This window comes from Apaloderma vittatum, unplaced genomic scaffold (assembly GCF_000703405.1).
Source record: "Apaloderma vittatum isolate BGI_N311 unplaced genomic scaffold, ASM70340v1 scaffold42254, whole genome shotgun sequence".
NCBI lineage: Eukaryota > Metazoa > Chordata > Aves > Trogoniformes > Trogonidae > Apaloderma > Apaloderma vittatum.
Window position 1 is genome coordinate 3,795 of NW_009712890.1, and position 13,319 is coordinate 17,113.

General features: G+C 43.6%; 1 protein-coding gene across 1 annotated transcript; it reads left to right on the top strand.

The window, feature by feature from the left end:
* Positions 1-432: 432 nt before the first annotated feature.
* Positions 433-12,299, top strand: CERS5 (ceramide synthase 5). Its single transcript, XM_009868134.1, has 10 exons — positions 433-453; positions 920-1,084; positions 3,208-3,338; positions 4,295-4,352; positions 4,717-4,767; positions 4,992-5,084; positions 6,384-6,512; positions 6,799-6,905; positions 8,759-8,915; positions 11,822-12,299. The coding sequence occupies exons 1-10, from the start codon at positions 433-435 to the stop codon at positions 11,972-11,974; spliced, it is 1,065 nt and encodes a 354-aa protein (XP_009866436.1). The 3' UTR covers positions 11,975-12,299.
* The last annotated feature ends 1,020 nt before the right edge of the window (positions 12,300-13,319 follow it).

Sequence of the window (13,319 nt, forward strand, 5' to 3'; positions counted from 1 at the left end):
TAAAAGGAAATCACCCTTTTTTTTTTTTTTTTTTTTAAGCTGTGACTGTTAAACAGGACGGATGAAGAAATGGGGCAGAACAGTGAAACCTGGGGCCACCGTTTATCACTTGTTTAGTGTTTTCCGAGAGCAGGGGAGTTCCTGTAAGGATTAGTCATGAGCTGATCTGTAGTTTCTCCGGGGAAAACCCCACAGCCTGTGTCTGTTCCTAAAGGCAGACGTAGCTCTGTGTTACTGAAGTACTCACAGTGTACTCCTAGGAGTAATTCTGCTGAAACGCTTAGTGTCGTGGTTCTCCTAAATTCTTCTTAGAATCTTTTACCTGTTTTGACAGAAAGGTGCTGCAAAACCTAATAATTTTTGAAGGTATGTATTTTCATTTTAGCTGCAAAACCAGGCTTATTTTCAGTGTCTGTGCTCTAAAATGGGAGTATGCCGGGCATGCAGGCCTGGGTGAGATCCTGAGGTCTTGGGTCTTTCAGACCCAGCGACTTCTTCTGTCTTACTTTCCCTCCTCAAAAAACCAACCCAAAAAACTGTGTCTTTTAGGAACTGTGTCACTTGAACTTCCCTTTTTTTCGGAGCTATATGGCACCGAGGCACAGTCTGGAAAAAAGGCACTTTGTAGGGCTACGAGGGCTCTAGCGTTTCTGTTCGCAGAGAACTCTTATCAGTGAATTATTTTATTCCTGCATAACGATGATCACCCGAGGGAAACATGTTCTGATCATTTACAAGCCAAGGGTGTTAAGATTTAATTTTTCATTTTAAGTGCGTGTGCTATCTGCATTTACCATTTGGACCAATAAAAGATATTACTTCACCTGGGAAGTTTCTTTAAGCAAAATGAGTGGAGATCTTCAAAAGCTTTTTGAATATGTTTTGCTGCTGGTGACGAGCCGGTGTCCCCGTGATTTAGGCAGAGGAGGGAAATAGATACCTTGTTTTAATCCAGCTCTTTCTTGGGAACTCTTGCAGGTTTATTGCCAAGCCATGTGCCATAAACCTTGGCATTCAAGACAGTGGACCTCACAGAGCCCAGCCTAATACAATTTTAGAAAAAGTGTTTACATCCATCACAAAGGTGAGTTGTGCTTCAAATACTGCTGGAAACGGAGACCTGTAGGGAAGAGTATGGGGTGGAGTTTGCTTCCGCTTTTCTAGTTTGAGGGCAATGCATTTCCCAGTGTGCGTGCACAGTGAGTGTGCTCTTTCTTATTTCACTTTGCCTCTGGCACGTCCTTCTTGTAGCAAAGTAAATTCTCTTCAAGGCTGACCCATGCTTTCGTGCACAGAAGAATCTTTTATTGACTAAAAAAATGTTCCTTTTCTAGAAAGATATGAGGCTTCTTTCTTCAGTTCGCTGCCTTTGTCCAAACTGTAACTCCTGTAGCGGGTGGTAATTCTTGGTTTAACAAGAAATTTCCCAGTATCGTTCCCTTTCTATTGGAAAAGCGCTACTGTTTTCCTTGAGGTCTGTTCCTTTGCTGCTTTTATTGGCCATTTGTGTGAATACCTCCCTCTTATTTGTGCCATCGACTGTGGAATTGGACAACAGCTGTCACGGTGGAAGTCAGTTATTGAAGGAAAGCATTCAGGTAATTGAAAGCGTGCCCTGATAAAGGGTAGGACATTTACTGGTGACAGGAGGTGTTTCTTTGGATTGTTTCATGGCCTTTCTTTCACTTAAGCTGACAGTGCTCCTTCGCTTCAGAATTACAGAATTCCACCCTGTACTCAATTGAATGTGGACAGCAGGATCCACACAGGCAGCCTGATAGATTTTCATTAAAGATAATGAAATGGAAGGTTTTATGGTCAGATTTGGTGATGCTGAACTTCATTCTGAGTGAAGCAGATAAAGCACTTAGTGCATGGAAGGGAAATTCTAAAAAAACCTTGCCAAAACCCACCTTGTGGGAACATTGCAGTTTTGAGATACTTGGAATGACATGGGAACTGAAAAATCCCTCTGATTCGATGGCGTTTGTGGAGAGGACTTTTATGTAGGATATGTCCTTGAAATTAATGTTTAGGAAACCCATGAGGACGTACGCTGTGAAAGATTTATCTAGCTGTTGAAAACAGAGCCACGTTTAACAGCACCAGTATGCTTGTGCCTGCTGCTAGACGTGAAGAACCGGAATGTGGGGTGGCACTGATGCACGGGAAAGATTTCATTGCTGTTCTGAAGTCGGAGTTCTGTAAAATTGTCCTTTGAGGCAGGTTCACTTCCAGCGCAGAAGTGTCAGGTAGCCCGAACCATTAAATTCAGGTAAAGTGCGGAGAGAGATGGTTGTGATGGAATTACAAAGGAAGTCATGATCTAAATACTGAAAATCAAATGACAGATTTTGCTTTTCAGTGGAATGGTCTGATGACTCTTTATTAAATCAGCATGCTGCATAGTTTTTTGGGTTTGTATGTAACTTAAGTAGTAAAATGTGCTTATCATCTTTCAGTTGTAAGAGCTCTCTGGCAGAGCTTGTTAAAAGGACGCTAGTCTGAAACTAGCGTGGCTTATCTCACCACTGGGCCATTTTAGAGGTAGTTATCAGGTTTTGTTCACTATGTCTCTTGTAAATCCGTTTATGTCTTTATTCAGACATACTGCCAGTAGAGTTCCCAGTCAGAGAGCTGTGATATATTCCTTGTCGTGCAGTTATTTCAGTTTTCAAATTTAGTTTTATTTCTAAAACTTTAGTGCTGGAAATAACATTGTCTCTGTGATGCCTTTTTGGAAACAAATATCGAGTGTGTTAAACTAGCTCTTATTTGAAAATTTCCCTAAACTTGCAGTGAGTAGCAACCCTTAAATGTATTCAGCTTTGGTGTTCCTGAGGTCTGAACTGTGTGAACTGATGTGCAAGTTTTAACAGGTAGGACAGGACCTTTGAGAAGCTCCTCCCTCCAAATTAAGAAACAGAAGAATTGCGTTCTTTGTCATAATGCACTGTCAAGCGATGAAATAGATGAGGAAATGTTAATCCAAAAGCATTCTGAATAATTAACTAATTAGTGGCTCGTGAGGTTAAACTGGAGTGAATGTTTGTGGCAATGGGCTCCTGCTTCTAACCTACACATAGAGCCTTCCTAGTGTGTGGGTTTTTTTATCTGTGCGTCATTTCTAGCGTAGTACAGAGGGGATCTCAGACTGAAAATAGGTTGAGAAGTAGGAGAAATGACACTTGTTTCATTTTCCTTCAGTCTCCAGATGGAAAAAGGTTAGAAGGCTTGTCAAAGCAGCTAGACTGGGATGTTCGAAAGATCCAGCGCTGGTTTCGTCATCGGAGGAACCAGGACAAACCCACCACCCTCACTAAATTTTGTGAGAGCATGTATGTTTGTGCAGAGGCCAAGATGTGGCTTCATGTTAAAGCTCCGGCTGTATGTTCTCTTTTCTAACTCAACCTGTGGTCAGCTGCTCCTTTAAACTAGGGTCTTGGGGTTGGCTAGGGGAAGATAAATTCTCATGAAAGAAGTTAGGAGGGATTTTTAGAATTCGGTGTTCTAAACTATTTTGTATATGTGCGTGAGAGACCAGAACACATGGACGGGAGTTACTCCTGCCAGCTGTGAGCAGCAGGGCCAGGTTCTTGATGCAGACGGCACCTCAGGGTGCACGCGTGTCCGTGTGCACGTGCACAGCTCCAGTAATTAGACTCGAGAGGAGTGTGCTGCCTGCACGGTGATGTTGTACATCAGCGTTTGTTCCCAGACACAGTGACCTTCAGGCTTACACAATGGTGCTTATACTTTTATCCAGACACTTCTTGGTTTCCTGTTCTTTTCATTCTTTTGTTCTTTGTGTCTTTCTGAATGTTTGCAGTTACCTCTGTTAGTGGAGTAGCATCTGAATATTTTTTCCTGACTTGTTATTTCTTCTGTGCTGGTTTCTTTCCTTTCCAGTAACTTCCTTCATATTAATTCTTCCCCCCAGTATGGTTTTGTCTACTCAAAGCCACAAGGTAAGAGGGACAAATACTTATATTAGGATACCTTCTGGATAACAATGACATGTTGTCTTGTTGTTTGTTAAAGCATATGAACGAGGCATGTTCATTCTGAACTTTATTTCCAACTTGACTGTTGATGCAAAACCCTGTGTGGTGTGAAAACAAATAGGTTTATCTTTTCCTGAAATGTTTACAAGTGAAGGGTTACCGTTTGGTGGGTGAAAGCTTTTCAGGTGTCAGAATGGGGTTGTTTCACAGTTGTTCTAGTTTGTGTTAACAAATGTGAACCAGAAGCTATTTCTGTTTCATAAAATCGATCTTTGCTTTTTTTTTTCCAGGTGGAGATTTACATTTTATTTAAGTATATTTTTTTATGGAATCAGGTTTCTCTGGACGGTGAGTTGGTCTGTTACCCCCACCCTGTTGTTTTTTGTGGCATTTGGCTGGGCTGTGGCTGTCCTGCTGGAATTTGGGAATTTCACAATCTGTGTTACTCCTTCAGTGCTTGCACCAGCTTAAAACGAGGGGGCGTTTAGTGGTGGTGATCTTTATGTTCCCTTATTTGAGCTGCTGGGGACCGAATTTCCATTGCAGTATTAGTTGTCTTTGACTGCAGAAAGAATATTTTTAAATCACTAGGATGCTTTACAATAAATTTAGCTTGAGTAGTAGAATCAAGATAAAATTTCAGTGAAACAGTACTGCCTTAGATGATAGGGAAGAAAAGAAACAGAATAATAACTTACCTTTCTCCCTTTAGGCACCCTGGTTTTGGGACACACGACAGTGCTGGTACAACTACCCTTTTCAGGTAGGAGATAAACACTGAATACCAACTTTTTGCACAATTTTATTTTTTGTTAATAGTAGCAGATTGAAAGTTGGTAGAGTTGAGTGCTTCTCATTTTTCCCTGGGGTCTTTTAGCTTACGTCCCAGCACTCTGGAGGAACAGAGTAGCATGGGAAGGAAAAAGTGGATTTTAATGTAAATTTGAAAGTACTTTGTCTTCTAACTGTGCTGTCTTTGTTTTCCAGCCTCTAACATCCAGGCTTTATTATTACTATATCTTGGAGCTGGCCTTCTATTGGTCTCTCATGTTTTCTCAGTTTACAGACATTAAACGGAAGGTGAGATTAACCAGAATCACACTAAAAACACTTTGCTAAACAGATAGGTCTAGTAAAAAATGGGAGTGGGCCTGGCCAGTAAAGCTAAAGTATAGTAATAACTGTATTTTCTTCCTCGTTCACGCCTTTGTGTGTAGCCTGCCCCCTTCTATAATCACTACCCGGCCCTGTGGAGAAGGGAGGAGCAACCTGGTATATCCTTGAGAGTCCCTTTCACCTTCCAGGGGAAAGAACAGTCACTCAGTACCTCCCTTATCAAATTGCCATTTAAAAATAGATTTAATTAGAAGGCTTGCAAGAAAACACGACAATGAGATGCTCAAAGGAGTACCTTGCTGAGCTGGGTGAGAAAATGGTGAACGCTAAAGCCATCATAAATAGGGTTTTTTGAAAGAATTTTTTCATCTGTGTGTGTAACAGGAGTGATGACTGGTCGTGATTGCCGGAATCTAATTCCGCTGTGCTGCATCCTGAGATTTGGCTTATTGTTACTGTTGGAAAACAGTCCACAGTAAATTATGGTTTATTGTTTCTGTTATACAAACTGCAAAGTAGCAAATTATCCCAATTCTTGCACTGACTGTTCAGAAAGAAAAGTTTTCCCGGGATTTCTTTTCTGTACTGAAGTATTAGCAGGTGAGGCACTAGGAGCTGCAGAAAGGGAGTGATTAACAGCATCTGTGATATTGTTTATAATGGTTAATTTTGCACTCTGGCTTCATTAAAGTGGATTACATTCCCCACTGCAAGCACAGCGAGGTACATCGATGTGGAAGTGTTGTCCCCAGGGGGCTAAACTGGAAAACAGCCCTGAGTGTATGTGCATTGTAAACATTTTCTTAACGAAGTAGCCTGGTTGTAGCTGTTGGATTATCTTGTGCTTTCTGCCCGCTTTTGCTCACTTGACAACAGTGACAGCAGTGTACTTCAAATTTATGCCAAGAGCTGAAAGGACTAGCCATATGACTGTAAACCCCAAATAAGGGGGCTATCATGTCCTGTCAATCTTTTCAGCGGGGTCTGCAAGCATACTTAGCTATACCTTGCCAGAGAGACTCTGCTGTGCCTGTGTTTGCAGAGTTCTGACTTCACAGGAGCACAAATGTTGTGAGACACCTTTCTGGAACTTTTTGAGACGATGGTTGATGTTGTGTGATGAGCTGTGCTCTGTATTAAGTGGAGTCAGAGTCTGAACTGAATTAATGCCCAGTTAGTCAGGTCTGTGGCTCTATTCCAAACCTTTGTATTTGTTTGACAGCCTAAGAGTCTTCATTCTGGGGTTTTTTTTCCTGTTTCCAGGACTTCCTGATCATGTTTGTCCATCATTTGGCTACAATTGGACTCATTACATTCTCTTATATGAATAATATGGTGCGGGTTGGAACTCTGGTGCTGTGCCTCCACGATGCATCAGATTTTCTTTTAGAGGTGAGTTTCCTTCCAAATCTTTGCGTACCCAGTGCTAGCATGGTCTCAGGGAAGCAAGCTGCCTTTCCTGTTCTTGATAAAGTGCATTAAATATGCCGTAAAACTTGTGCTGCTGATCCTGCCTTGTCAGCTTTTCCTCATAACTGCTTTAGTGCTGAGAATAATCCCTAAATGTTCCAAAACTCCTTACAAATGTGATGGCTTGAGGGTTTTTGAAGCTCTGCAGCCTGGTAATTACATGAGCGCACAAAGGGAATAATATTCTCATGTTTCTTGTCTCTTTCAGGCTGCAAAGCTAGCCAATTATGCCAAGTACCAACGTCTATGTGATGCTTTCTTCATGCTCTTTGGTGTCGTATTCATTGTTACACGGTTGGGCATTTATCCTTTCTGGTAAGTACCTTGAGCTGTAAAGTCTTGTGTATTCTTTCAATCCTTTAAGCAATGCCTTTGTATTTAGACTTCTTGCAAGCACTCCAGCCTGTCCCTCAAGGCAGACGACCCAAGTTTGGAGCAAGTATGTTCAAAGAGGCTCATGAAGAAACCTCTCAGCAGTCAGCTGAGCGAGTGTGAGAAGTGACTCGAATCCTAATGCACAGCTGGCCCCTCTCCTCTTGCTGCAAAGTGATGACAGTGCTTATTAGCTGGAGCCAAGTCAGCCCATATCTGCCCTGACTTGAAGGCTTGTTTGCTTCTCTTAAGAACTTTTGGAAATAGTTACAAATGAGGCAGAGCCTCTTGGGCTAAATTGGATTTTTTTTTTTTTTTGTCTGGCGTCTGGCTTAGTCATCAGTGCAGTTTCTGATTCTTATGACACTTGTGTCCTAGCCTTGTGTCGTGACAGTTTGGAGCCTGAAATAGGTCTTAAGTTTCTTGGGAGGTAAAACCCTGGCTAAATGCCTTAGGGCTAATCATCCTGTAATGAGATTCCCTCTTGCCTCAGTAGGTCAGGCTTGGCAAGGTTCTTCTGTTGATGAGCTGTTACCAACTTCTTGTTTCTTTCCAAAGACACTGGTGAAAATTTCAGGTTGTCCGATAATTACTCAGTTTATTTCTGATTTACTGCATATATTTATTTCCGAGATGACGGACAGCTGGCATTCCCATTCTTTTAGGTGCCTTGACAGCAGGCAGAAACAACGCTTACGTTTTGCTATCAAGGGTGCAATTAAAGCTCTTGCTTGTTTTCCAGTAAATGCATCAAAGGAGTCTGGATAAGGAAGAGCTTTAATTTCTGTGTCTTCGTAGCCTCTGTCCAGTGAGAGATGAGAGAGTTGTCGTTGTTTTTATTGCTGTTGTCTGTCACGAGGTGATGCTTTTGCATCATGCTTTTGCTCAGCAGTCCTGTAAATCTTTAATGTATTTTCCACTGGCTGTAATGTAATTCCTCAACTTTGTAGAGAAATCTGACAAGCTTGCAGTGGTATTTTAGGCCCTATGCTAGTTGACATATATTCCCTTCCCTAATTAGTGTATAAAACATCAACAGATCTCTGAAATTGCACTTAATTCCTCTATAAACTGGCTTCTCTAGCTGCATTTTGGGGGACTTTGGTTTTTCTTTGAAAGGCTTGGTTTTTTTGTGAAACCTTAAAAGCTATGTGAAATAAACGATGTCTTTAAAAGGGTCTCTCCATACCTCTCTACTTCATAAAACCTAAAGTGTTTATTAAATTACTTAAGTATTGGCAATAACTCCCGGCGACAAGAACAGCAAAGCAGTAATGAAAGAAAGCACAAAGCTTTGTCCATAAAGCGGTTCCCAGTCCGCCAGCTTGGCAGGAGAAATCTATAAAAATCCAAGTGAAGAGAATAGCCCACAGGGAAGGAGGCCCACTGGGAACAAAATTCCTTCCTGGTCTTTAAATATGAGTGAAGACTGCCCAAGTGTGAGTGTGTTCAGTTGTTTTGATGACCAGTGCAGCTTGACATCACTTCCTGTAAAGTTATTATAAATGCTCATGTGTTTGAGAGGGAAATTGGCAGCAGGCCTGCATGTGTAACCAAATTGCAGAATGTTCGCATCTTCTCCCGTTTGTTGTGCAGTTCAAATGTTTCTAATTAGCTTCAGCCTTTCTCCTGTCTCTGGCCAGCGACGGGCTGCGTCGCCACTCTGACGGAAGCGATGCGACAGATGCTCAGATGAGATACAAACTGTTGTGCATCTGGCCAGTCACCTTAATTTAGAGCTGGAAGCCGTGCTGCCAGCACAGCCGATCTGTGACGTGTTTCTGGATCTCTTTTAGGATTTTGAATACAACCCTATTTGAAAGCTGGGAGTTGATTGGTCCTTATCCTTCATGGTGGCTCTTCAATGGGCTTTTGGTAACCTTGCAGATCTTGCATATCATCTGGTCTTATCTCATCATTCGCACTGCCTACAAGGCCTTCATGCGGGGAAAGGTAAGATTGCTGGCGACTTCTCTGGGTCCTCTTCCCTACAAGCCCTATTAAGCAATCATGAGAAACAAAGCCCTTCAGCGAGGGCTGGTACCCGTTGGTTCTCAAGGGATTTGCATCAGGAGTGCTTTGTAGAACAGTGCTTTTTGAACGCTGGCTGCTCTGCAGATGCGAGTTTCAGGTGTATACAAAAGCAGAGATGCTTTCCCCTGTTCTGGTCGTGCAAGGAAATACCACCATTCTCCAGTACCTTCACATGTTGTAATAATGGTGATGGTGAGAGATGTGTTACGTGCTCGGGAGTGTAATGTAGTAGCAGGCTCTCTTTTGAACACTGGTACAAGATGTTTCCCAACGTTCTGACTTCAGCGATTCTTGGGATGACGAGAGTTGTGCCTCTTCCACCCATCAGCATTAACACGGGCTTCTGGCTGTCGGCACAGACAGGCACTGAGCTGCAGCGTGCAGCAGAGGAGAAAAGGTGATTGGAAATGCAGTGGACTTTCTGGTTGTCACCAGGCTAACAGGGTGCAGTCTAACTTCAGTCCTGAGTATTCGAATTTTAATTTGTATTGGGAGTTCTAGAGAGAGGGAAGGTGGAACTACAGCAGCCAGCTGGCAACAGATGCTGCCGTATGAGTGATCAGTGTTGACTTCTGGCTGCAACCTCAGTTGCCGAGCAGAAAAGGCATAGTTCAACTGAAGTAGCATCAGACAGGGCAAGCCAGTGTAGGAACTAATTTGACACCCGGCCTACTCAGCAAAAGCCACTTCCTCTGCAGCTACCAGTGAGCGACAGCTGATTTTGTAGCACAAATGCTGCTTTTTAGTTTGGTTTTGGGTTTTGTTCTCTTTTTTTGATTTTTTTTTTTTTTTTTAGTCAGATATTTGATATTCTGATCTGAGTTTTTCTTATCACTGCTTCATTTTGTGTTTGACTTCCTAGCTTGCCCCTACCCATGGAACGTAACCTTGAAAAATTGTTATATCGTAATTGTCTGTGCAGTGCTTGGCAGGGGAAGGCATGTTTCAGAGTATGCACACGATCTTTTTATCTGTTCCCCACAGCTGCTACTGCAAATATCTCATTTTCCATCTCTGCAGCTGTTTCTGTATCCTGAAGTCTACATCTTTTTTTCTTTTTCCTTGGTTGTCTCCTGTCCAGGTGACCTAGCCAGAGAAAGGACTCTAAGCTCTGTCCTCTTCATTCTTTTCTCCTTTTCTCTATGCCAGATTGGAGCTGGACAGTTTCATCCTTTGCACATGTAAGTGTGATCTGTGCTCCTGTTTGTTCGCTGAAACACATCTGTGTGACAAAAGCAGCGCTGTGGTCTTGGGGCTTCAGATGGCTGGTGCCTTCTCTTAAGATGTTTCTCTCCTGGTTGATACAATGATGGTTCTGACTGTGCTAGAAAAGCAGCTTTTTTGGAAGAGAAAAGCAGTGTCCTGGGGTTTTTTCTTATCTGCTGGCTGCATGACCTTCACCTTTCTGCTTTTATACACCCACAGAGACTGATACCTGTCTTTAGTGCTCATTACTACTGTGCTGAGTGGAAGAGGAGAGGAGAAATGCAGTGCTTTTTTTGCAAAAAGGAGTAGAACAGTCACTTGTCCCCCAAACAAAGGGAAAAATTTCAAGGGATTTCTGCTTCCTTCCACTGACCCTTTGAACTTCCAGCATAGCAGGAGAGTGGGGAAAGATATCAAAAGCTCTAGCAACAAACAAAAGCCAGGACATCCAACAAACCCATCAAAACCAATCCTGGAGATCATTAACTTTACCTGGCTTTCAGCCAGATCTTCACTTGAGTTCAAAAACTTCCTGTCTGGTGCTGTTTGAAAGCCTTAACCCCAACTCAAAGCAAACAGTAGAATGAAACCCTGGAATACGTGGAAAGGTGCTCACTGCAGAGAGCTTGCCCATTAAGTAAATGAGGGCTATTAGTTGCGGAGGCAGAAGTGTGGAGAGCCTGCTTTGGAGGCCGTTCACACAGTCGCTGCTCGGCTCTGGTGAGTTTATGACTCTGGCACTCGGCCACCGGCCAAGGAGCTTGTTTGCAGTTGGGGCCAGGCTCGGCATCTCTTCCCTTCACCTCCAGTGTGGTTGGCTCTGCCGCGCCGGTGCAGTGCCCTCCCGCGGCACCGGGAGCAGCCGGCAGCGGCTTCAAACTCCTACCTACAGACCAAATTGAGCTGGGTTTGCAGTCGGCCTTTAACTAAAGGCCTAACTCCGAAAAGCAGGTCTAGACCTCGGGGCTGAGATGCTCCTTCTGATCCCAAATGGGTGAGACAGCTGGCGTTGTTCGCCAGCCCGCAGTCCAGCCAGGCTTTTGCTCAGAAATGAGTTCTCATGTATGAACCACAAGCTGTGAAAATGGGAGGCACTTTGTGCAAACAGCAAAGTGATAAATATAGCTGGTTAATCTTTAAAATATCAAAGCCACTCCCTGGAGGACAAAGTGTTCTCTCTAAAACTGATATATACCTGTTCTGTTGTCATCATAGCCACTGGTGGTTATGGCGTGAGTAGTTTTTTTGATCCAAAACAAATTTGTTGTTGGGAAAAGCTGCAATTAACCAATCTGAAATGTAGCTTTTGGAAGACAAGACCAACCAAAGTGTCCTCTGATCTGGTGAGGGCAAAAAAAAAGGCGTAGCGCTGTCACAGATGTACAGAGTATTTGAAAAAAGAACTGGTATTTGCAAATTATCATTTGCGGTGCCTGTATTGCATTCTCTATGTGATGACAGGCTCTTCCTTGTGAGTTTGAAGTGATTTGGGGATCAAACGTAGAAAGTGAATGTAGCTGACTGAAGCACAGGCACAACCTTCTAACTACTGTTTTCTATGATTTTTTCGATTTCCCTTCCCCCCCTTTCCACTACAAAATTTCATTTGAAATGTTTAGGTATCAAAAGATGACCGCAGTGACGTAGAGAGCAGCTCTGAAGAGGAGGATGTGACTTCCAACAGCACAAAAGGAGTCTGCAGCACTTCCAGTAACGGCTCCAACCGCATTAATGGCCACGTGGCTAGCGGCCAGTGGACAGAAGAGGAGTAAAGCTCTGGGTTGGCCTTGAGCAAACACGGACTTATCTTTAAATATCTAGATGTGTTGAACTCCACATTCCCAAGTGATCTTTAATCAAGATACCCCTTCCCCTGAACCTCCAGCAAATCCAAAATGGGCACAATCCAGACCAGTCAGAGGCTTTGCACAACAGAAGGGATGAAGCCAATGACCAAGGCTAAAACAGAGCTGCAGATTTCACCTTAAGCCATTTTGTACTTAAATCTTAGTCCCGTTGATATTTGCAGAGGTGTCTTTTGTTTGTGACAAACTGGTTTTAGCTAGGATCAACTCAAGGCGCAACAAGTTTGGCCCAGGCTGGCTGCCGGCCGCAGGAGGGTTCCGGTGCCATTTTGGTGACGGTTTGCTCCCGGGTGGGCTCAGCCCGTCTTCTTGACGCACTCCAGAAGCCACTCGAGAGCACAGAGAACGTGGAGTCGCGGGGTTCCACGTCCAAGCTACCCTGGCTGTAGCAGAGACACCCTTTCGTCTGTCCTGCTGTGAGCACTCTGGACTACAGCCAAGCTCTGAACGGGACCGTGCTCTAACAGAACCGTTGTTGTGACTTTGCCATCGGGGTGCTATATGCTGAGGAGGCTATAGCTTGTATCTCTGCTCTCACGAGGGACCAGGCCAGCGTTTGCTGCCTATTTTGGTGCTGCAAGCCCCTCTGAAGTCTTGACTACAGCCTTCTGAACTGGGGGAGGGGGGTTGTTTATTGCCCCTAAGACAACTATCGCAATACATGCCTTTTAATTATTTTGGTTTTCTGTTGCAACTTGTGAAGATGTTTCTAGACCTACTGGATACAGTTGGCTAAGCTAGGACCTGGGTTGAGGGCAGACCAGTACTGGTGGGCTGTGTTTAACTTTCCACAAAATAAGGTTTTCTACAAAATAAGGTTTGTCCAAGACAGCTGTGAATGTGGCTGCTCTGATTTTGCAACTGTATGGAGGCATCACTGGGCTGGAAAGGCAGCCACACCATAGGCTTTGCTTCTTTTTTGTTTTGTTTTTTTACTCGATGGTACTTAGGGGCAACGGAAGACCTGTGTGTCGATGGTGAGCAGAATTTTGGAACTTCTTGAGTTGTTACCATTTTATACCGTTGTTTACTCTTATCTCCGATTAAAAGATGCTTCAGAAACTAGGCTGGCCTGTGTCACCTTGAGAAAATGAAAGCAAGGACAGGGTCTGCCTCTTTTCGGGCTGCTAGCCCTCTGAGCCGCACCTTTTTAAGAGCCAGGGACCCGCTGGGCGCTCCTTTGGGCACACACCACCCAGACCCACGCTCGGGCACTTTTCTCTATTTTTTTATTGTGCTCCGTCTCCGCCCC

Bases quoted from the DNA above. Each gene is read 5' to 3' on its own strand.
- CERS5 (XM_009868134.1), top strand. From the start codon at position 433: ATGCCGGGCATGCAGGCCTGG. The intron at 454-919 runs GTGAGATCCTGA...CCCGTGATTTAG, and splicing joins TGCCGGGCATGCAGGCCTGG to GCAGAGGAGGGAAATAGATA. The intron at 4,768-4,991 runs GTAGGAGATAAA...TTTGTTTTCCAG, and splicing joins GGTACAACTACCCTTTTCAG to CCTCTAACATCCAGGCTTTA.